General features: G+C 42.3%; 2 protein-coding genes across 2 annotated transcripts in view; both read left to right on the plus strand.

Moving 5' to 3' along the window:
• The window catches only part of LOC132383464 (microtubule-actin cross-linking factor 1-like), a 509885-nt gene that overhangs the window by 219523 nt on the left and 265697 nt on the right, over window positions 1-24665 (plus strand). Inside the window, exons 7-8 of the mRNA XM_059954443.1 lie at window positions 21027-21193; window positions 24367-24479. Of these exons, the coding sequence (XP_059810426.1) occupies window positions 21027-21193; window positions 24367-24479 (280 nt within the window). The remainder of the gene's footprint in view (window positions 1-21026; window positions 21194-24366; window positions 24480-24665) is intronic.
• LOC132383467 (uncharacterized) lies at window positions 8128-11402 on the plus strand. Its single transcript, XM_059954453.1, has one exon. The coding sequence runs from the start codon at window positions 8768-8770 to the stop codon at window positions 9866-9868; it is 1101 nt and encodes a 366-aa protein (XP_059810436.1). The 5' UTR covers window positions 8128-8767; the 3' UTR covers window positions 9869-11402.

Consider the following 24665-nt stretch of genomic DNA (forward strand, 5'->3'; position numbering starts at 1 on the left):
TCTTAGCCACATATATATATATATAGATAAGGTGCCCTAGACTTTTGCACTGTACTGCTGCTGCTGCAAAAAAATTCTTGACACATGAGTGATGATAAACCTGATTCTGATATGGGTCTGTATTGTGGACTGAGAGTGGGAAGGGGACAGGGAGAGGGGAATCATGGAAGGGAGTGGAAAGCACCGGGGGGATAAACTGTAATGATCAGTAAACCAATTGGAATCAAATGACCTTGCCCAGTGTCTCAGGGCTGGGTGTGTCTGCACCCACACCACCCCCCCCAGCCCCTGGCACTCCCTCTCTGCCACCAGTCCCAAAATCCTCCCATGGTGCTCCACCCACACCATTCCTGACATCCTTTGCTCCTGCCAGGGCTACAAATTCACTCTCTGCTCCTCACTGACCAGCACAGTGCTGTGCAAAAGTCTTAGGCGCCCTAGCTATATATATGTACCTAAGGCTTTTGGATAGTACTGTATATTTGAATTTCTTTTCAGCCAACCATCAAGGGGAATCTGGAATGCCTGATATGGTGGTTGAGGTAGAAACCCTAAATCTATTTAAAAGGTGCATGGGCTTCAAAGCATACAAAGCTAAAGGACAGGGACTGGGATGAAGGGTTAGTCTGAATTGCTCTTTTGCAGTTTAAAGTTTGTAGTTACTTACCATCAGTTTCTTTGACATCTGGAATAGGTTATACCAAAATGTGGTGAGACACATTCTGCATATATATCAAGTAATCTTGTAGAAACTGAAAAATTAAAATATCAATGGTAACAAATTCTTTATAAATCAAATATTATGGGATATTATGTTGACATTGCATAAGACATTGGTGAGACCAAGTTTGGAGTATTGTATGTAGTTTTGGCCACAGACCCACAGGAAAAGTGTAAATAACATTAAAAGAGTTCAGGGAAAATTTACAAAGGTGTTGTCAGGTCTGGAGGACCTGAGTTATAAGGAAAGATTGAATAGGTTAGGACTTCATTCCTTGGAACGTAAAAGATTGAGAGGAGATTTGATGGAGGTATACAAAATAATTGTGAGGGGTATGGATAGGCTTTTTTCATTGAGATTGGATGGGACTACAACTGGAGGTCATGGGTTAAGGGTGAAAGATGAAATGTTTAAGGGGAACATGAGGGGAAATTTCTTCATTCAGAGGGTGCAGAGTGTGTGAATGAAGCTGCCATCACAAGTGGTGCATGCAAGTTTCAACATTTGAGAGAAGTTTGTATAGGTACGTGGAGGGTAGGGATATGGAGGGCTATGGTCATGGTGCAAGTCAATCAGAGTAGGCAGTTTAAATGGTTCGGCATGTACTAGATGGGCCAAAGAGCCTGTTTCTGTGCTGTACTTCTCTTTGCCTCTATATCAAGTCCTTAATCTGCAGCTAAAGAATTTAAGGATACAGTATTGGTTTGAAAGACCAAGCTTACAATGTTGACTGAAAGAGTAGTAAAGATGAAGATTGGAAAGATTTTGGCAAATGGGAATAACCAAATGACTGATTAAGGAAATGATAAAAGGTGAGCAAAGAAGATAGCTGGATTGTGTTGGATTCAACTGGCAGGCATTGCTTGCCACGTTCAGCTGAACTAAATGCAAAAGGTTGATCATCCCAGTCCTCAGCACTTGGGAGACAGGCGGTGAGTAGGCCTCAGGCAGCATATCCTAGCAGGAGTTCCCGAGTTAAAAGCTTTGTCTGACAGAAAGGAGGGGCTGAGGCCAGAGTGCTGTGGCTTACGTGGGGTGTCGAGAAGCTGACAGGAAGAGCTGTCAGGAAGGAGGGACCCACAGGAGGTTTGCTTGGAGGGAGGAGGGAGTGGAGGGAAGGAAGGGTTGCTGAGAGGAGTTGCATGGAAGGAAAAGGGGGAACTGATACCTGGATTTATTGGAGGGCAGGATATTGTAGGAGAGGGAGTGGGATTTGAGAGTGAAAGCTGAAAGAAGAGTGCAGCCCCAAGTGTTACCTTGATTCAAGCAATCATATGACTCCTTTCATATTCTTAAAATTTTGCAAACTCCACCATAATTTTCAAAGTACAATTATTCTTTTTCAAGCAAGTATTTCCACCAATATATATGTTACAATATCTCACTGACCTATGTCTGACAAATGCTCAGTTGGAAAAGATTTGGTATCTGAATTATGTAATTAACTGAATACATAACAGTGTATGCTCCAGCAGCACTGTATACAAGTTACTCAGGTTCTTGTTTTTCTTTTATTGTTTAATCTCCAAAGCTCTTCCAGCATACTTGTTTAATTTTGATTGCAGAATGCATGGCTTCTAATTTGCAGTGCAAGTTGGTACCCTTCATATTCAAATGCATCTGTAGAAATGAACCACTAAAGAAAATGGTTCCAGTCCAGCAGAGGGAGCACTTGTTTTAAGTATGGAAGGATTGTACTGTATTGCACAAATATTTGACGTTTGTATCAAGAAATTTTAAAACAATGTATTAAAATACAGCGTGGAATAGGCCTTTCCAGCCCTTTGAGTCACTCTGCACAGCAAACCCCAATTTAACTCTAGCCCAATCATGAGACAATTTACAATGACCAATTAACCTACAATGGTACCTCTTTGGACTGTGGGAGGAAACCGGAGCACCCAGAGGAAACCCACGTAGTTATGGGGAGAAGGTACAACTCCTTACTGACAGCGATGGGAACATTACCTGTGTCCCTCTTAACTTCACATAGTTACAGCAAATCTCATCCCGGTCCTGTGCTCAAAGTTCAAAGTAAATGTTATTATCCAAGTACGTAATATATCATCGTATACATTTTTCCTGAGGGCATACTCAAAGTCAAAGTACAATTTATTATCAGAGTACACATGTCACCCCATACAACCTTAAGATTCTTTTTCTGTGGGCACACTTAACTAATCTGTGGGATAGTAACTGTAAACAGAATCAATGGACAAGGAACTGTGCAAATGTAGATAGCAAAACAATTAAATAGCAATAAATAACAGGCATGAAATAAGATAAAAGACTCAGCATATCTATAGAATAATAACTATAATATGATCAGTGAATGATCAACCAGAGTGCAGAAGACAATAAACTGTGCAAATGCAAATATAAATAAATAGCAATAAATAATGAGAACATGAGATAATGAGATACAGTGAGATCATTGGTTGTGGAAACATCTCAATGATGGGGTAAGAGAGTGTACTTATCCCCTTTTGTTCAAGAGCCAGATGGTTGAGGGGCAGTAACTGTTTGTGAACCTGGTGGTGGGGATCCTCAACAATGGACGCTGTGCTTCATGTTGATGTGCTCAGTGGTGGGGAGAGCCCACCCTTTGTAGGATCCTCCACCCAAAGGCTTCGGTGCCTCCACTCCAGGCTGTGATGCAGCCAGTCAGTACACTTTCCACTACACATGTACAGAGATGTTCAAAGTTCTAGATGTTATGCTGAATCTCCGCAGTCTCCCAAGGAAGTTGCAGCACCGCCGTGTTTTCTTGTGTGTTGGGCCAGGACAGATCCCCTGTAATAATAACACCCAGGAATTTAAAGTTGTTAACCCTCTCTACCCTTAATCCCCCGAAGAGGACTGGCTCATGGACCGCTGGCTTCCCTCTACTGAAGTCCACAATCAGTTCCTGGTCTCATTGAGTGAGAGGTTGCCACTATGACATCACTCGGCCAACCTTTCAGTCTCCCTCCTGAACGCTGATTCATCACTACCCTTGATTCGGCCCACAATGGCAATGTTGCTGGCAAACTTTAATATGATATTGGAGTTGTGCTCAGTCACATAGTCAGGGGTGTAAAATGAGTAGAACACGATGCTAATGGAGATCGTGGAAGAGATGCTGTTGCCAGTCTGAACCGACTGGGGTTCACAGTGAGGAAATGCTTCACCGGAGGTTTATGTTCCAGAGAAGCTTCGAAAGGAGAATTAGCAAAAGTTCAGGGCCAAAAAGGCAGATGAGGGGATATAAGGATTGAGAGACAGCGTGAGCTTATCAAGAGTACAGGAAGTGTAGGAAGGCACTTAGAAAGGCAAACAGGAAAGCAAAAAGGGGTCACAATGAATCACAGGCAGATAGCGTTAAAGTGAATCCAAAGGCATAGGAGGACAAAAGTGTGAGAAAGTTAGGAACAACAGGAGCAATATGTGCATTGAACTAGAAGGTATAGGTGAGGTCCTAAATGAATGCTTTTCACAGGTATACACGATGGAAACAGTCTTTATAGTTGGACATTACAGTGAAGGGATAGGTGAAGATCTGGTGCAATTTTCCAAAAGTAGAGGAAGCTCTTGTTGACCTGATCGGGTTTTATCCCAGGCTGCTGCAGAGGCAAGGGAAAAGACTGTGAGTACTCTGGCTAAGAGTATCTACATCTTCACTGGGAGTAAGTGAGCTACCTGATGACTGGAGAACAGTGAACATGGACCCCTGTTAACTTTAGACCTGTCAGGCTAGCAGCAATAGTTGGGAAGAAACTGGAGAGAGTGGATTAATGATCACTTGGAAGAGTAGAAAGTAACCAGGTACAGCCAACCTGGGCAGGATAGTAGATGTGATTTACACAGATTTCAGTAAAACCTTTGACAAGGTGCCACAAGTGGGACTGGTTCAAAAGGTTAGGGCCAGTGGGATCCAGTGCAAAGAGGATTCAAATTTGGCTTTTGGCAAGAGGAGTCAGAAGGTGATGGTAGAAGGTTATTGCTGTAATTGATGCCTCTGACTAGTGGTGTCCTACAAGGATTGGTACTGTGCCCCTACAAGTGATTGACTTGGATGCGAATGTGAGAGGCAAGATCAGTAAGTCTGTGCATGTCACAAAGATTGGCAGTTGTTGATAGTGTGGATGGTGGTCTTGGCTTCAGGGATATATCAATATTTCAGTGAAGGGTGCTAAAAAGGGATTTTTGAGAAACAGAGGGATCTCAGAGTACAAGTCTGTTGAAAGGTCTTGGCCAGAAATGTCAACTGTACTCTGTTTTTCCATAGATGCTGCCTGGCCTGCTGAGTTCCTCCAGCATTTTGTGTGTGGTACAAGTCTGTAGATCCTTGAAGGTGTCGGCACAGGTGGACAACGTAGTTAGAAATACAAACAAGATCTTCATTGGTTAGGGCATTGAATTCAGATACAGGAAAGGTGCTTGAACTCTATAAAACCTTGGGCAGATTTTGACTGAAGTACTGTGTGGGGTTCTTGGCACCAAGGTAGAGGAAGAATGCAATGGTACTAGAGAAGGTGCAGAGGAGATAAATCAGTATGTTGTTTCAGATAATAATTTACTTATAGAGAATTTTTCATACATATGATGCAGTTCAAACTGCTTTACAATGCAATAAAGTGCAAACATGAAAAGAAAATAAGAAAAATAAAAGTAAACATGAAAATGAAAGACAAAAAGATATTAGTTCAAATCAAGGTTCAATAAATAGATTTTGAGCTGGTGCTTTAAAGTATTGAATTCCACATTTCAGGAGATTAGTTCAAAAAAGCTGACCTGCCAATTATCTTTTGAGGGAGATTTTTTTTTAAATTTATGAAACCGGCAGAAGAGCTTGAGCGAAAATAATTCTTTGATGTACTTTGGTTCCAGACCTTTGAGAGTTTTAAAACAAGTAAGAGAACTTTAAAATCAATTCTAGAAGATGCAGGAAGCCAATGCAGAGTAGCTAGGATAAGAGTGATATGCTTCTTCATCCTGGTTTTAATTAAAAGTCTAGCAGCAGTGTTCAAAATGAGTTGAAGTTTGTCAATAGATTGCTTTGGAGGGCCAGTAATAAGTGCAATGCAGTAATCTAGTCTATTCGATATAGAGGCGTGAATTAGTTTTTCTGCATCATTACGTGACATAAACAAACATACCTTTGCAATATTTCTTATTTGTAGAAATGTTGCTCTTATCACTTTCTGTACGTGGGATTTAAAATTCAAATCTGAATCAAAGAAAACACCCAGGCTTGTTGCATCTGATTTTACAATGGGAGCCAAGTTCCCAAGTTTATCAAGAAGATTCTCTCTTTTGGCTTTGGGACCAACCAAAAGTATTTCATCTTCATTTAGTTTTAGGAAGCTATTGCTTTTCCACTTGTTTTGAGTCTAATGATACAGTATCACCCTATCTTCTCTGACTTCTGGTATGGCTGCTATAAACGAGGTATACAATTGTGTGTCATCTGCTTAACTACGTAAATCAAGTTTATGCTCTCTAATGGTGTCTCCTAAGGGGAGCATGTAGAAGGAGAAGAGTATAGGGACAAGGCAGCTTCCCTGAGCAACACCAAAAAGTACATTGTTTCTCTTAGAAAATTGGTCTCCAAGACAGAAAAATTTTCTAACGTATATGAATTTGAAACCAATTAAGGACACTACCAGAGAGTCCAGCCCAGTTCTCAAAACGATCTAGGAGAATGTAGTGGTCAATTGTGTCCAAGGCAGCACGTAAATCCAGAAGAATTAGAACTGCGACTCTCAGTGCGGAGCCCAAGATCTCTGACGATCTTGGTAATGGCCATCTCAGTGTGGTGGTTTGCTCTAAAGCCTGACTGAAAATTTTCTGGAATATTGTTTTCGTTCAGAGATGGAGCTCTTCAGTTATGGGGGGGGGGCAGAGGGGGAGAAGCTAGATCTTCTTCCTGCAACAGAGGAAGTTAAGAGGGGCCAGATTTGAAGTATAGAAATTTGAGGGACATACCTGCTGCAGGTTGTAGTAAACTTTTTCCAGATCAGAGACAGAATGTGCTGGAATGCACTGACTGAGAGAGTGATTGAAGCCCAGGTCACTAGGAGTATTTAAGAATTACCTGTTGAGGACTTGCGACACTTCGACATAGAGGCTCTGAACCAAGTGCTGGGTTATTATGTGACGGTGTTCACTGGTCAGTGTGAATAAGTTGGACTGAACTGCTTTTTTTGCTATGCTGTATGATTCTATGAAAGCGGTATGAGATGTCAAAAACCTTGGATGTGCCCATTAAAGTGGGAGCTAACCTTACCTTACCTCTCTCTCCTTTACAATATTACATCTCCCAGTTCCCACAGTCATCAGTTCAATGGTTCCATTTAATATCAGAAAATGTATACAATATACAACCTGAGATTCTTGCTCTCTGCAGACAGCCCTGAAACAGAAGAGAAAATCCCACTATGCAAACAACAGCGAAGCCCCAAAGAGAGACCGTCTACAGTCCATCAAACACTAACTGTTAATCCTGACAGTTTCATCGATCTCTATCTATCTCTCTCTCCCCCCCTCCCCCTCTCTCCCCTCCTCTCTCCCCCCTCTCTCCCCCCTCTCTCTCTCCACCCCCCCCCCAGAGATAACATGTTTGGCCATTTTTCTGCAGTCTCACCTTTCTCCCTAGTAGTTCTGAGCCATAAGCCTGAAAAACACTGAGGTGGTTTGCCGAATTTACGGAAGAGTGAATAAGGCAATATTTATGATTTAAAGGAAAGGATGGATGAAGACTTTACACTGTTAGATCCCCCTGGGCCAATTACATGTAACAAACCCTGTCAAGCTGAGGTATAACAGCTCTATGTAGCCTGACCCACTTTGAGAAGGTGGCCTGAACTCCCCTTACCTTACCCGGCCCTCTTGACTGCAAAAGCTGGTTTAAATTTCTTAGTAGTGAAGATGTTCTACAGAACGGGTAGAAAGAATACTGCATTATACTCTGCTGTGTAAAACAAGCTCGCTACACAAATATAATCCGTGCCAGGTATATTGTGTTAAATCTGAGCAGTACATTGAACCGGGTTTCCAATACTTTCTCAGCTTTGACAATGCTGACATTTTTTAAGCTAGATTATTAACAACGCGTCTCATCGACACTGAGATCGCGACCAGTGAGGCAAACAATTCAAAGAAAAGATGATTCCTTTGGCATGTCTGTTGAAGCACGATTCCTTGTAATAGCGAGCTATCTTAAACCATTGATATATGCTCGCTCCAATATGCTAATTCGAGTCGCTACGTAGCACGGTGGTAGTTGACTCCACCTTGAACTGTGTGCATCTGCAATATTGATTTTAAATTCTGCATTTTACAATTCTGATCATGACCACCCAGTAAATATTTATCACCTTTTACTCCGGGGGGGTTGATTTTTTGTGCAGAATGCCACTGACCTTATTTTTGACATGACGCAGCCGTCTGCTATTGCTGCTGAGACTGCAGTATCGTTTATTGAGTTAGCAGATGAACACGGCGCGGGTGTGTAGCACAGACTTCACTGGCTTGCCTGGGCGTGGTGTGTCGCAGGTTGAGAGAATTTCATTCCTACTGACGAGGTATTAGAGATTTATTTCTGCGCCATCGAGTCGGCGTACGGAGCAGGCACTGGCCCGCATGGTTCATGTTGCATGAAGGGGAAGAAGCCCATTTGGTCCTCAAGAGCGAATGCACCAGTGTTTAAAGGCATGGAAATCTGATAGTGCGCTCGATTAATAGTTGAAGAATGCAGCACCTCAGTCAAACGTACCAGTGCGTTCAGACCACTCTCTGACGGCGGAATGATGGTGATTCTCGGCGTCGGCGCAACAGGAATTATCAGCCGGTCGAGGATCAGCTGCCTTGTGGTCAGAGAGAGCGAACTATGGTGACAAGCGTCGGGTTGCTGGATGTTAACGAGACGTCGTCTGAAGATGACCGGCCGGTTAGAATGTTAAATTGCGCCTAGATACCCCCGGGGAGAGTTGCAACTTTTCTCCTCAGCCGAGCCCGGTGAAGGAAGATGCCGGCGCGGTAGGCGCTGCCAGGAATGCCGACAGAATGGGAAGCACCTTAGGATGCGTCCGAAAGCAGCAAGAGGCTGCGGAAGCAGATCGGAAGAAAACTCCCTTCACGCCGCGGAAAAAGATCAGATTTAAGCGCTTCAGGAAAAACAAGAAAGCCGCTTCGCGTCCCCGAGATGGTGCGGGAGAGGCGGAGGGAAGACCGCCGGGCGATTCTCCATCGTCTGCTCGGCAAACGAGAGGTGATGAGGCACGTTTCTCTCCGGCTGGAGCTGCGGGGAAATTATCAACAGGCGCCGGTCTCGGTCCTGGATCGGGAAAGGGGGAACCTGCTGAAGACCCGTCAGGTGGGCTGCCCCTCCGAAATGCATCGGATCTCCCCAGCGAAGCGGCGACAAGTCCGGGAGGAGAATCGGTAGATCTCCTCGTGAAGGCCGGCGGAGAAAGTACGCAGCAGACGTTTTCAGTCAGGGCTGAAATCCAACCTTTTGGCCAACGCGTGATTAAATTCGAAACGGACCCGTGTTCGGTGGCAGAACTCTGCGATCCACCTGTGAAACCCGAGGGAAGTGAAATGAAAGAATTGATTTTCCCCGTACCCGTGTCCGGAGAAGGGGACCTGAAAGCCGGCAAGAAACTAATTGCGAGCAACCCCGAAGCTGCTAATGAAACCGACGCGGGTCCCTTCTCCAGAGAGTCGCCGGAAAAGGGAGACTGGGAGGGGAGCAACACAGATCACCCCGATGTACCTGGCGAGCCGCATGTAACTTCACACAGTGAACGCGCGGATGGCAAAAACAGCCAGTCACCCTTGCACAGGGTAAACGAAGCGCTAACAGAGGAAGCAGAGTTAGCGAGGCAGTCTCCTTTAAAGAGGGACTTCACTGTAGAGCTACGGACTCTGTTCTCCTCTGGTTACGGCAGCAATCTGCCCTCCGCGGAAATAAACGAAAGTGTGTCTGGAAAAACAAGCTGCAGGGACTTTGAACTGTTTTCCTACGTCCCCGATGGCGATACCATGTCCATTTCAGAAACAGAGTTTGGGTTGTCGACCAGTAATGAAGGTGACGATATCAGTTTGGAACAGATTGCAAACCTGAGCCAGGAAATGGTTCGTGAAAGCTTGATGATACTATGAAGAAACACCTCTTTGATCATCCAAAATTTTTCCCGTTGTGCGTAGTGTCATTGAAGTGTCATTGCCTTAAATGTTCAATTGCATTTTGTTTTTATTTTGAACAGCTGCGTAGAGCACTCCAAAATTTTGTGCAGTTGTTGGTACTGCATTCATTTACTTGAAGTAAAGTTAGCCAGGAATTGGTTGCATTGGTATTTGTGCACAGATAACCCCTGTACTCTTAATTTAAAATTGATTTGTTTACATTCGCGTTTCATTCGTTATTTCCTGAAGCATCAGCTGGAGCGCATACCTCAACCTGACAGGATAATCATACTTTCCGGAAATACCAGCTCCGTTGTGCTTTTTGATCACTTTGTGGGCAGGGCCCCAGGCACAGTGGCGGGGAAGAGGTCTCGGCTCCTCTCGACCCCATGGAAGTGGATTTTCTTTGCAGCTTCTCCCCAGTTCTTTCATTCAGAGCCCACGTTGTACTGGAGTGCAGTGGGACTGTAATTGAAATTCTAGGATGCTAGTTTGTTGTGCGTTTAATACAATGAGACAGGCAGGTGCTTTGTATCCAAGGGCAAACTTTCTGAAAATACTATTGGCTGATCTTCCATGTTAAATTCAATGAGGTCACTGGAATCCCCTTGTAATTTGTGTTTCAGCAAGTGACCAGTCCATGGGGATAAAAAAAGAATTTGGACATTAAACTACTTTTAAGGCAACACGTGCTGGAAATAAATAAAAAACACAAAATGCTGACAGAACTCAGCAGGCCAGACAGCATCTATGGGATGAGGTAGTGCCGATGTTTCGGGTGAAACCCTCCATCAGGAGTGAAGTAACATGGGATGGTCGAGGGGGGATAAGAAGTGGGGGGAGGGATGAAGTAGTGAGCTAGGAAGTGATAGGCTGAAGGGAAATGGGCTAGGGGAAGGTGGAGAATTATGGGAAATAAAAGAGAAAGAAAGGTAGGGCTGAGGGGAGATAATAGTGAGGGGGAAAAAAGAGAGAGAAAGAGAACCAGACTAAAATTATAGATAGGGATGGAGTAAGGGGGGGGCAGGGGTATCAATGGAAGTCAGTGAGTTGGATGTTCATGCTGGCAGGAAGGAGGCTACCTAGGCGGGAGATAAGGTATTGCTCCATCGACCTGCGTGTGGTCTCATCTTGATGGTAGAGGAGGCCATGGACAGACATGTCGGAGTGGAACTGGTCAGTGGAATTGAAGTGTGTGGTCACAGGGAGATCCCACCACTGCTGGAGGACCGAGTGCCGGTGTTCGGTGAAACGGTCTCCCAGTCTGCGGCGGGTCTCCCCAATGTATAAATGGCCACATCGGAGCACCGGATACAGTATATCACCCCAGTTGACGTGAAGGTGAAGTATCCCCCTCGACCATCCCATGTTACTTCACTCCTGATGAAGGGTTTCAGCCCAAAACATCGTTTATACCTCCTCCCATAGATGCTGTCTGGCCTGCTGAGTTCTGCCAGCATTTTGTGTTTTTTAAACTACTTTTAAGGTTTCTTTTATATTACATCCCTATCTGGCCTCCTCTACATTGGAGAGACCCATTGTAAACTGGGGGTGGGGGGGCTGCTTCTTTATTTGGGTAGACTAGAGCAGGGCTTCCCAACCTGGGGTTCCAGACCTCTGGCTTAATAGTATTGGGCCATGGCATAAAAAAAAGATCGGGAACCACTGGGCTAGAGGATGTACTTACTTGAACTCTGGTGTGTTTGAAGGTTGTAGATAGTACTGAATTTTCATCATCTTGTGCTTGAATGAATTAAGTAGTATTGAATCTTCTAGATATGTGGCACTAAAAACAAACTACAATTTTTGGAATGTTAAAATCCTTGGGTAAATATTTTTGATAAAGTTAGTATTGTAAAGTTTAACAGAAAACAGAAAAGCTGTCAAATTAATTCAATTCATGAAAGGACTGAATGTACTGAATTACTTTGACAATTTTTTTTAGTTTTCTGCTAAACCTTACTGTACTAAGGTTTAATATTGTCAGGTTTAAGACCATAAAACAGGAGCAGAATTAGGCCATTTTGCCCATCAAGCCTGTTCCAACATTGATCATGGCTGATTTATTTTTCCCTCTTGATGCTATTATCTGGCCTTCTCCCCATAATCTTTGACACCCTTACCAATCAATCTATCAACCTCTGCTTTAAGTATACCCAACAACTTGTTCAATGGTACAGTTGTGACATTAAGTTGTCTTCATTCTGCAAATAAATCAAAAGCTAACATCAATAATTTGGCATAATTGGTTTTTCACTCTTTGTGAGACCTGTCTAAGTGAAGCTAGAACTTGGAGGTGAGTATCACAGCAGTGATTGGTAAATCGATATTCCCAATGCATTTTATTTCAATTAATTGCAATAGACTTGATACTTAGTGAGGTTGATAATACCTTGGGATCTGTTCTGCAGAGTGTGATCACACTAGATCGCAATTAGTAAGTTGCCTGAAATATTTTACTGGATGTTTTTTGGGTTTTTCCCAATTTTTATTTTTTATATTCTCCTCCATCCCAACAACATTTCAGAGTTATTGTGGTTGCAGCCTCCTTTTATCCTGCCAATACGAGCTCTACTTTTAGCTGGCTTTAGTATAGAGTTTAATTTCTGAGCCACTGCTTAAAGCATTGTAATTTGAGCAGTAGTAATCTCGGGATTACTGCCTGTGTCACGCGACAGTGAGAATAGGAATAGCATGAGGTGGAGGATAAATGCGTGGCTGAGGGATTGGAGCGGGGACAGGGATTCAGATTTCTGGATCATTGGGACCCTTTTGGGGCAGGTGTGACCTGTACAAAAAGGAGGGTTGCACTTGAATCCCAAGGGGACCAATATCCTGGTGGAGAGGTTTGCTAAGGCTATTGGGGAGAATTTAAATTAGAATTGTTGGGGGTTGGGAACCAAACTGAAGAGACTGGGCAAGAGGAGGTTAGCTCACAAATAGAGAAAGCTTGTAGACAGTGCGAGAGGGAGGATAAGCAGGTGATAGAGAAGGGATGCGCTCATACTGAAGGCTTGAGATGTGTCTATTTTAACGTTAGGAGTGTTGTGAACAAAGCGAATGAGCTTAGAGTGTGAATCAGTACTTGGAGATGTGATGTAGTGGCCATTACAGAGACTTGGATGGCTCAGGGAGAGGATTGGTTACTTTAAGTGCCGGGTTTTAGATGTTTTTGGAAAGGACGGGGAAGGAGGCAAAAAAGGTGGGGGCATGGCACTGTTGGAAGAAATGTGGCAAATATTCAGGGGATATTTGTGTAGAGTTCTGTATAGGTACATTCCAATGAGACAGGGAAGTTATGGTAGGGTACAGGAACTGGTGTACAAAGGCTGTAATAAATCTAGTCAAGAAGAAAAGAAAAGCTTACAAAAGGTTCAGAGAGCTAGGTAATGTTAGAGATCTAGAAGATTATAAGGCTTTTGGAAGAGGACAGCGAGGCTTGAGAGGAAGTGCGGCGGCGGCCATTTTCAAATTGTCCAATTGCTTCTCAGATCGGAGTTCTGAGAGGCAGGACTGCGCAGGCGCATGAAGGAGGCCCGGGAAGGAGGGAAGATATATAAAGAACGCCGCCTTAAGAAGCGGGCAGCTTCGTTTGCGGGCAGCGGAGTGAGCCGGGCACAGAGTGTAGGGCTTGGGTTCAGAGGGCTTAGGCAGAAGAGGGCACAGTAGGCTTATCTTTTAGTTCTTGTATTTTCAGTTATTTGGGAGGTATGAGTGTGAGGGCAGCTTGTTGTTCTCGGTGTCGGATATGGGAGATCCTGGAGTCTCCGAGCCTCCCAGACGTCCACATCTGCGCCAGGTGCGCCGAACTGCAGCTCCTGAGGGACCGAGTTAGGGAACTGGAGCTGCAGCTCGATGACCTTCGCCTGGTCAGGGAGAGTGAGGAAGTGATAGAGAGGAGTTACAGGCAGGTGGTCACTCCGGGACCACGGGAGGCAGATAGGTGGGTTACAGTCAGGAAGGGGAAGAGGCAGGTACTAGAGAGTACCCCAGTGGCTGTATCCCTTGACAATAAGTACTCATGTTTGAGTACTGTTGGGGGGGGACAGCCTACCTGGTGGGAGTGACAGTGGCCGAGCCTCCGGCACAGAGGACAGCCCTGTAGCTCAGAAGGGTAGGGTTAGAAGAAAGAGGTCCATAGTAATAGGGGACTCAGTAGTCAGGGGCTCAGACAGGCGTTTCTGTGGAGGTGACCGGGAGTCCCGGATGGTAATTTGCCTCCCTGGTGCCAGGGTTCGGGACGTTTCTGATTGCGTCCAAGATATCCTGAAGTGGGAGGGTGAAGAGCCAGAGGTCGTGGTACATGTAGGTACCAATGACATAGGAAGGAAAGGGGAAGAGGTCCTGAAACGAGAGTATAGGGAGTTAGGAAGGCAGTTAAGAAGAAGGACCGCAAAGGTAGTAATCTCGGGATTACTGCCTGTGCCACGCGACAGTGAGAGTAGGAATAGAATTAGGTGGAGGATGAATGCGTGGCTGTGGGATTGGAGCAGGGGGCAGGGATTCAAGTTTCTGGATCATTGGGACCTCTTCTGGGGCAGGAGTGACCTGTTCAAGAAGGACGGGTTACACTTGAATTGTGGGGGGACCAATATCCTAGCGGGGAGGTTTGCTAGGGCTACAGGGTGGACTTTAAACTAGTAAGATGGGGGGGGCGGGAGACTATTTGAGGAGACTATGGGAGAGGAGGTTAGTTCACCAGTGGAGCAAGTAAATAGACAGTGTGTGAGGGAGGAAAGGCAGGTGATGGAGAAGGGATGCGCTCAGCCCGAAGATGTAGGGGAGAAGAAAGAAAAGGATAATAAATTTGAATACATTGTTAGGGATGGAAAGAGAGGAGGAGATGGAGAGAATCTTAAATGTATCTATTTTAATGCCAGGAGCATTGTAAGAAAGGTGGATGAGCTTAAAGCATGGATTGATACCTGGAATTATGATGTTGTAGCTATTAGTGAAACATGGTTGCAGGAAGGGTGTGATTGGCAACTAAATATTCCTGGAATTAGTTGCTTCAGGTGTGATAGAGTAGGAGGGGCCAGAGGAGGAGGTGTTGCATTGCTTGTCCGAGAAAATCTTATGGCGGTGCTTTGGAAGGATAGATTAGAGAGCTGCTCTAGGGAGGCCATTTGGGTGGAATTGAAGAATGGGAAAGGTGCAGTAACACTGATAGGAGTGTATTATAGGCCACCTAATGGGGCGCGTGAGTTGGAAGAGCAAATGTGTAAGGAGATAGCAGATATTTGTAGTAAACAGAAGGTGGTGATTGTGGGGAAATTTTAATTTTCCACACGTAGACTGGGAAGCTCATTCTGTAAAAGGGCTGGATGGTTTAGAGTTTGTGAAATGTGTACAGGATAGTTTTTTGCAACAATACATAGAAGTACCGACTAGAGATGGGGCAGTGTTGGATCTCCTGTTAGGGAATGCGATAGGTCAGCTGACAGATGTATGTGTTGGGGAGCACTTCGGGTCCAGTGATCACAATAGCATTAGCTTCAATATAATTATGGAGAAGGACAGGACTGGACCTAGAGTTGAGATTTTTGATTGGAGAAAGGCTAACTTTGAGGGGATGCGAAGGGATTTAGAGAGAGTGGATTGGGTCAAGTTGTTTTATGGGAAGGATGTAATAGAGAAATGGAGGTCATTTAAGGGTGAAATTATGAGGGTACAGAATCTTTACGTTCCTGTTAGGGTGAAAGGAAAGGTTAAAGGTTTGAGAGCACCATGGTTTTCAAGGGATATTAGAAATTTGGTTCAGAAAAAGAGGGATGTCTACAATAGATATAGGCAGCATGGAGTAAAGGAATTGCTCGAGGAATATAAAGAATGTAAAAGGAATCTTAAGAAAGAGATTAGAAAAGCTAAAAGAAGATACGAGGTTGGTTTGGCAAATAAGGTGAAAGTAAATCTGAAAGGTTTCTACAGTTATATTAAAAGCAAGAGGTTAGTGAGGGATAAAATTGGCCCCTTAGAGAATCAGAGTGGTCAGCTATGTGTGGAACCGAAGGAGATGGGAGAGATTTTGAATGATTTCTTCTCTTCGGTATTCACTAAGGAGAAGGATATTGAATTGTCTAAGGTGTGGGAAACAAGTAAGGAAGTTATGGAACCTATGACAATTAAAGAGGTGGAGGTACTGGCGCTTTTAAGAAATTTAAAAGTGGATAAATCTCCGGGTCCTGACAGGATATTCCCCAGGACCTTGAGGGAAGTTTGTGTAGAAATAGCAGGAGCTCTGACGGAGATCTTTAATATGTCATTAGAAACGGGGATTGTGCCGGAGGATTGGCATATTGCTCATGTGGTTCCATTGTTTAAAAAGGGTTCTAGAAGGAAGCCTAGCAATTATAGACCTGTCAGTTTGACATCAGTGGTGGGTAAATTAATGGAAAGTATTCTTAGAGATAGTATTTATAATTATCTGGATAGACAGGATCTGATTAGAAGTAGCCAGCATGGATTTGTGCGTGGAAGGTCATGTTTGACAAAACTTATTGAATTTTTTGAAGAAGTTACGAGGAATGTTGACGAGGGTAAGGCAGTGGATGTAGTCTATATGGACTTCAGCAAAGCCTTTGACAAAGTTCCACATGGAAGGTTAGTTAAGAAGGTTCAGTCGTTAGGTATTAATGCTGGAGTAATAAAATGGATTCAACAGTGGCTAGATGGGAGATGCCAGAGAGTAGTGGTGGATAATTGTTTATCGGGATGGAGGCCGGTGACTTAGCGGGGTGCCTCAGGGATCTGTTTTGGGCCCAATGTTGTTTGTAATATACATAAATGATCTGGATGATGGGGTGGTAAATTGGATTAGTAAGTATGCCGATGATACTAAGGTAGGAGGTGTTGTGGATAATGAGATGGATTTTCAAAGCTTGCAGGGAGATTTATGCCGGTTAGAAGAATGGGCTGAACATTGGCAGATGGAGTTTAATGCTGAGAAATGTGAGGTTCTACATTTTGGCAGGAATAATCCAAATAGAACATACAGAGTAAATGGTAGGGCATTGAGGAATGCAGAGGAACAGAGAGATCTAGGAATAACTGTGCATAGTTCCCTGAAAGTGGAGTCTCATGTAGATAGGGTGGTGAAGAGGGCTTTTGGAACGCTGGCCTTTATAAATCAAAGCATTGAGTACAGAAGTTGGGATGTAATGCTAAAGTTGTACAAGGCATTGGTAAGGCCAAATTTGGAATATTGTGTGCAGTTCTGGTCACCGAATTATAGGAAAGATATCAATAAATTAGAGAGAGTGCAGAGACGATTTACTAGGATGTTACCTGGGTTTCAGCAATTAAGTTACAGAGAAAGGTTGAACAAGTTAGGTCTCTATTCATTGGAGCGTAGAAGGTTGAGGGGGGATTTGATCGAGGTATTTAAAATTTTGAGAGGGATAGATAGAGTTGACATGAACAGGCTGATTCCATTGAGAGTAGGGGAGATTCAAACTAGAGGACATGATTTGAGAGTTAGGGGGCAGAAGTTTAAGGGAAACATGAGGGGGTATTTCTTTACTCAAACAGTGATAGCTGTGTGGAATGAGCTTCCTGTAGAAGTAGTAGAGGCCAGTTCAGTTGTGTCATTTAAGGTAAAATTGGATAGGTATACGGACAGGAAAGGAGTGGAGGGTTATGGGCTGAGTGCGGGTAGGTGGGACTAGGTGAGATTAAGGGTTCGGCACGGACTAGGAGGGCCACGATGACCTGTTTCCGTGCTGTGATTGTTATATGGTTACTAGGAAGGAGCTTAAGAAGGAAATTAGGAGAGCCAGAAGGGGCCATGAGAAGGCCTTGGCGGGCAGAATTAAGGAAAGCCCCAAGGCATTCTACAAGTATGTGAAGAGCAAGAGGATGACAAGAAAGAATAGGATCTATCAAGTATGACAGTGGGAAAGTGTTTATGGAACCAGAGGAAATAGCAAAGGTACTTAGTGAATACTTCAGTATTCACTATGAAAAAGGATCTTAGTGATTGTTGTGATGACTTGCAGCAGACTGAAAAGCTTGAGCATGTAGATGTAAGAAAGGGGATGTGCTGGAGCTTTTGGAAAGCACCAAGTTGGATAAGTCACCAAGACCAGACGAAATGTACCCCAGGCTACTGTGGGAGGCGAGGGAGGAGATTGATGAGCCTCTGGCGATGATCTTTGCATCATCAATGGGGACAGGAGAGGTTCCAGAGGATTGCAGGGTTGCGGATGTTGTTCCTTTATTCAAGAAAGGGAGTAGAGATAGCCCAGGAAATTATAGACCAGGGAGTCTTATCTCAGTGGTTGGTAAGTTGATGGAGAAGATCCTGAGAGGCAGGATTTATGAATATTTGAGGAAGTATAATATGATTAGGAGTAGTTAGTATGGCTTTGTCAAAGGCAGGTCATTCCTTACGAGCCTGATTGAATTTTTTGAGGATGTGACTAAACAGATTGATGAAGGAAGAGCAGTAGATGTAGTGTATATGGATTTCAGCAAGGCATTTGATAAGGTACCCCATGCAAGGCTTATTGAGAAAGTAAGGAGGCATGGGATCCAAGGGGACATTGCTTTGTGGATCCAGAACTGGCTTGCCTACAGATGGCAAAGGGTGGTTGTAGACGGGTCATATTCTGCATGGAGGTCGGTCACCAGTGGAGTGCCTCGGGAATCTGTTCGGGACCCTTACTCTTTGTGATTTTTATAAATGACCTGGATGAGGAAGTGGAGGGATGGGTTAGTAAGTTTGCTGATGACACTAAGGTTGGAGGTGTTGTGGATAGTGTGGAGGGCTATCAGGAGTTACAACATGACATTGATAGGATGCAAAACTGGGCTGAGAAGTGGCAGATGGAGTTCAACCCAGATAAGTGTGAAGTGGTTCATTTTGGTAGGTTAAATATGATGGCAGAATATAGTATTAATGGTAAGAATCTTAGTAATATGGAGGATCAGAGGGACCTTGGGGTCTGAGTCCATAGGACGCTGGAAGCAGCTGCGCAGGTTGACTCTGTGGTTAAGAAGTTATATGGTGTATTGGCCTTCATCAATCGTGGGATTTAGTTTAAGAGCAGAGAGGTAATGTTGCAGCTATATAGGACCCTGGTCAGACCCCACTTGGAGTAATGTGCTCAGTTCTAGTCGCCTCACTACAGGAAGGATGTGGAAGCCATAGAAATGGTGCAGAGGAGATTTACAAGGATGTTGCCTGGATTGGGGAGCATGCCTTATGAGAATAGGTTGAGTGAATTCGGCCTTTTCTCCTTGTAGCGAAGGAGGATGAGAGGTGACCTGATAAAGGTGTATAAGATGATGAGAGGCATTGATCATGTGGATAGTCAGAGGCTTTTTCCCAGGGCTGAAATGGTTGCCACAAGAGGACACAGGTTTAAGGTGCTGGGGAGTAGGTACAGAGGAGATGTCAGGGGTAAGTTTTTTATTCAGAGAGTGGTGATGGCATGGAATGGGCTGCCGGCAACAGTGGTGGAGGCGGTTACAATAGGGTCTTTTAAGAGGCTTTTAGATAGGTACATGGAGCTTAGTAAAATGTATGTAAGAGATGTATGTATAGAGGGCTGTATGTAAGCCCAGTAATTTCTGAGGTAGGGACGTGTTCGGCACAACTTTGTGGGCCGAAGGGCCTGTTTTGCACTGTAGGTTTTCTATGTTTCTATATTTGTTCCTTTTACCAGGACTTTGCCCACGATTTCTACTGCTTTATTTTCATTTGATTATGGTGTTTATACATATGTTAAATTAATGCTGATAGTTCTTTGTTTTACACATACATTAATTTAATACTGATTTTAAGTGTTGTTCCTTGAGCAACTATTCTGAAATTTTAAAAATTAACTACTTCAAACTTCAAAGTAAATTTTATTATCAAAGTACATATATGTCACCATATACAACTGAGATTCAATTTCTTGTGTGCGTACTCAATACATGCATAAAATAGTAACTATAACAGAATCGAAGAATGACTGTCAAACTAGGCCTTTCAGCCAGAGTGCAGAATGCAGAACTGTGCAGATGCAAAAAGACAAAATGATAATATAAATAAATAAGCAATAAATATCGAGAACATAAGATGAAGAGTCCTTGAAAGTGAGCCCATTGGTTGTGGGAACATATCAATGATAGGGCAAATACAGTTGAGTGAAGTTATACCCTTTGTTCAAGAGCGTTATGGTTGAGGGCTAACAACTTTTCCTAAACCTAGTAGTGAGAGTCCTCTGGTTCTTGTACCACTTCCAGTAAGAAGAGAGCATGTCCTGGGTGGTGGGGGTTTGTGATGCTGGAACTACCTGATAATCTTTTTCTAAATTAGTATTCGTGATACTTCCAAAACTCATCTACCTGTCATATTCTCAGTAAAAATCTATTTTATATCCATCTTGAAATATTAGACAGAATTAACATTTTAAAATTAACACTTTTGCCCTTTTGTTTATTTATAAGCATAGTACTGGTATTTAATTTAATGCAAATACATTGTCAATGTGCTAAGAATGTTAAGCACAGATATACATTAAAATTCCAAATTTTGAAATAAAAACATAGCTGATCATTTTGTTGGAATGTTCACTACAACAATAAAGACTGAGGGGGGAGATTTATGAGCATGACATGTTGCTTAGGCAGATAGTCAACTATCATTGTCTGCCACTATTTTGTTTTATCCATCGATTCAGTGTAAGGTTCTCCTCCTGTTCCAGTTCTGGTCCACGATTCCTTCTGAAGCAATGATCTGCCGTTTCCTTTCAAGTGTTGACGAACCAACTCCATTCATTGCTTTAGATTGTTAACTTTAATCTACAGTTTAAAATTGATCAACATGATTATCTGTTTGGTTTGTTGTCGTAACAAATAAATCGAACAGTCTTGTTGCTTTAGTTAGGATTTCACTAACTTCAAGATGTAGAGGTCTGTATAATGGCAATAAATCCATTTGACTAGTTGGCTCTCAGTAACCTAGACCAGGGGAAAAACCAAGTTAATCTTTTGCACCTTTTGCAGTTTGGTCAAAGTAATTAATATTGAGTCTGTTTATTGAATGGATATTAAAATGTGTATATGCTTAACATTGTTTTACTATGAGCCAGAGTTCTGGGTCTGCAGTGATTTATGGTACCTACTTTTACAAACCTCCTTTTTGCAGATCTCAGAAATTTATGTGAGTGGAGAATCTGGTGACATGTCTGCTAAAGAGAAGCTGCTACTTTGGACACAGAAGTTGACAGAAGGCTATTCTGGGTTGAAGTGCTCTAATTTTACCTCCAGCTGGAGTGACGGAAAAGTATTTAATGCTATCATACATAAATACAGGTGAACTATTACAATTAAGACAGTTTTAGTAGTAAAGTTTCATTTGAATTACCAAAATTGAAAAACATGATCATGTTTAATTCCTTGAGTTTCTGAGCTCATTCTGCCACTAATTTAGATAGTGGCTGATCTGACTTACTGGACCTTAACGAAAATAAATGCCAGTGTCTGGTATGCAGGTGCAATAAAGTGTAAATTCTATGTTATTTTCAAAGTTGCTTTAACTTCAATGTTGATTTGAGATTTTACAGATAATTTACATACTTGCTCTGTACACATTTGTGTTGTTCCTTTTCACGCCTGGTGGTACATTGGGTGGCACCGGAGCTGTTTCTTCAGCATTTTTATCCATTTTTTATGAGGCTGAGTTGTTAGCTGGGCGATAAAGGAGGCGACCGGATTCAACCCGGGGACCACTCGCCTCAAAGTCTGGTGCCGATGTCATTATACTTTAGACATTATATTGACTGTTCTGATGCTGTAGATTACATTATGAGCCAGATTGTAATAGCTATAATCACTGACATTCTGTTTTTCAGTTTTAACACCTGGCTATTCAAGTTTGCATTGATTCAGATGTTGGATGTGTGATTGATTTTGACAAATGAACTGTTGGACCTCAATTTTTATTCGATCCTTAGTGTTCTGTTGGAAGTCAGTAATGACGAGCATCTTAATTCTAAAATTTCAGTTTATTTTACAAAAAAAACATATAAAGAGCTGAGAAATAATGCCGAAAGGTGAATGGGTCTGAAGACAGAAAGAATAAGGAGGCCAAGATGGCGCCTCTGAAAAATCCATCACTTTTATAATAAGTTGAGGAAAATTCTTTAGATATGAATAAGCTAGTTAATAGGCTACATAATTAAAACAATTAAATCATGTGAGTGATGTGCTGATAATTAGCCAATGAAAAGTGAGAAAGGTGATAAACTGTTACTTTAGTTGCCGTACTACTTTCTGCCAGTGAGTGGGGATGAACCACCACATGCTGTGAAAAATATGAGTTTGTTAGAAAAAAAAAGTACAAATCTTATAAAAGGTAGTATTATTTAAAAAGCTGTGGTTTCCACAGAAGCTATGAACCTGCAGGAAGATATTGGTGGGCTAAAAACAAAGTGTTAATTAGAATTCAATCCAAAGAAGCTTTCAATGTGTGTGGACATGAGTTCAGTGGGGTAAGAGCAGGCAGAGGCAATGGGCTTACCTAATACTCAAGGCAGAGGAGTACAGGGGTTTGGATCTGCGGAGGGTGTAGGATCCTCACGTTATGATGAACGGCGCTTTCCTCTGAGAGTTATATGGAGAACTCTCTGCAATGGGTTACCTGTTCTCTGACTTCTGCACTGTGTCAGAGAAGTACAGAGAGTAGCCGGCACATTTAGCCTTTTAATTTTTACCCAGGCTGGGTTGCTATGAGTTACAAAAATCTTCATTTAAAAAGAGATGCTGACTGAATAAACAAAATGAGGGCAGATAGGTGGTTTTCTTTTAAAATTACTTTACCTTTTCTAATTTATAATGATTAAAAAAGTTCTTCCAATTTAAGTATTTGTAAGGGTCTGATTTTCAATACACTTTAACTGTTGACCTTTGGCAGCTTGGTCTCCTAGCTGATTGGTCATAAAGTTATTTCACATGGCAAGAAAAGTGTGAGGTAAGTGAGTGCAAGTGGTGATTGTTGGAACAGTGAGGAGGGTAGGAATACCAAGGAACCTTGGAGTTAAGTTAATGGAGATCCCATAAAGTTGAAGGTGATAAGGTTCAATAAGATTTTTTTCTTTATTAGCATATGTGCAATAAAATAACAGAGGAGTTATGCTAAAGCAGTATAAAGGGCTTGGCAGGATTCAATTTTTTATTGGTAAATGTTGATTTAACTTCATAGACTCAAATTTTAAAAATCATCGTTAATTATTGATATTCTTTATTTCATCCATGCCAGTAACTAATAAAAACTTTGAATATTTGATTATTCAAACTTTGTTCAAATAAATAAGATGTCCAGTCAAATGAATGCTGGATAATATGAAGCATGGTTTTGTTTTTTTTTAATCTTTTTACAGATGACTGTATAAAATCTTTAATATGGTCAGTTGCTTCATGCCCTAAGTTTCAATCCTGAAAATTTAAACAAAACAACTTTTGTTTAATCATTTACCTGTTGAAGATTAAAAAAAGGGATTTGTAATGCTCATGTATAACATAAAAGTTAGACAATGGCTACAGTACTTTCACCAGGTTAGAGAAGAGATTTGCAGGATAGTCCAGGACTGAGGTATTTTAGCAGTGGGAAAAGATAGGGTTGTATATTTCATTGAGGTGCATAAAATTATAATGGGCCTAAATAGGGTGGATAGGAGAGCTAGATAGCACAGATAACAGGAAACAAAGCACAGATATCATGGTTTTAAAAGTATGTGGCTGAAAAAAATAAAACAGAGGTATAGGGAGGATGCTTCTTCAACACGGAAGGTCATACAAGTGAGGAGCTCACTCATAAAATACATGTTGAGTCAGAAATGTAGAAAGAGGTCAATTGTGCACTTGAAGTGGTGTAACCACAAAAATCTCATCAGAGCTGGAAGTGGGTTAGGCCACATGTTTTTCCACAGAAAGCAAATGCATTTTGAGTTAAATAGTAACCAGTTCTATGTTTAAAACATGTAAAGGCAGAGCGGTTTATCACAGTCACAGGTTTATTTAGAGAATAATGACAAATTGCTTTGCATTTATATATTTTAAACATAGAAGAGGTTGCTATTTAACTCGAAATGCATTTTCTGGCTGTGGCCTAACCCACTTCCAGCCCTGAGATGAGACTTTTGTGGTTACACCACTTTAAGTGCACATTTGAGTTCTTTCTACATTTCTGACTCAACGTGTCTTTCATGAGTGAGTTCCTCACTTGTATGACCTTCTGTGTTGGAAAAGAATTCTCCTTCTATCTGTTGTGAGAGCAGGAGAAAAAGGTGTGAATAATTTGTGGACCCATTTTGAAAACTTCAATTTCCTGGGATAAAAACAATATTTTAATTTGCGGATACAGCTGCTGCTTAAATTTTGGATCTGATTTGCAGTTTTCGACATGCATCAAATTGACTGAAAGGCTTAATATGTTTTATACAATGAGTTTGGTGCATTGGCGCTCAATTGGATGCTTTTCTTTATAGACCAGACCTCATAGATATGGAGAAAGTTTCAATTCAAAGCAATCAAGAGAATCTGGAACAAGCCTTTGCAGTTGCTGAAGCACTTGGTGTTACGCGACTATTGGATCCAGAAGGTAAACCATAAACAAGAGGACTACCTGTCCTCTACTTAATCTGGTAAATATTGCCCAGCTGTGCTTAATTTTTGACCAAAGGTTCAGTGCTTTATCTCAAAGGGAATCTTAAAGTATTTTTAGTATCTTATTATTCAGTAATATTTGATGATTTTAGTTGTGACCCTTTTCAAAATCATTTCTTGC

This window comes from Hypanus sabinus, chromosome 30 (genome assembly GCF_030144855.1).
Source record: "Hypanus sabinus isolate sHypSab1 chromosome 30, sHypSab1.hap1, whole genome shotgun sequence".
NCBI classification, from domain to species: domain Eukaryota; kingdom Metazoa; phylum Chordata; class Chondrichthyes; order Myliobatiformes; family Dasyatidae; genus Hypanus; species Hypanus sabinus.

What these genes read in the sequence shown, in the direction of transcription:
- LOC132383467 (XM_059954453.1), top strand. Translation starts at nt 8,768, where the DNA reads ATGGGAAGCACCTTAGGATGCGTCCGAAAGCAGCAAGAGGCTGCGGAA.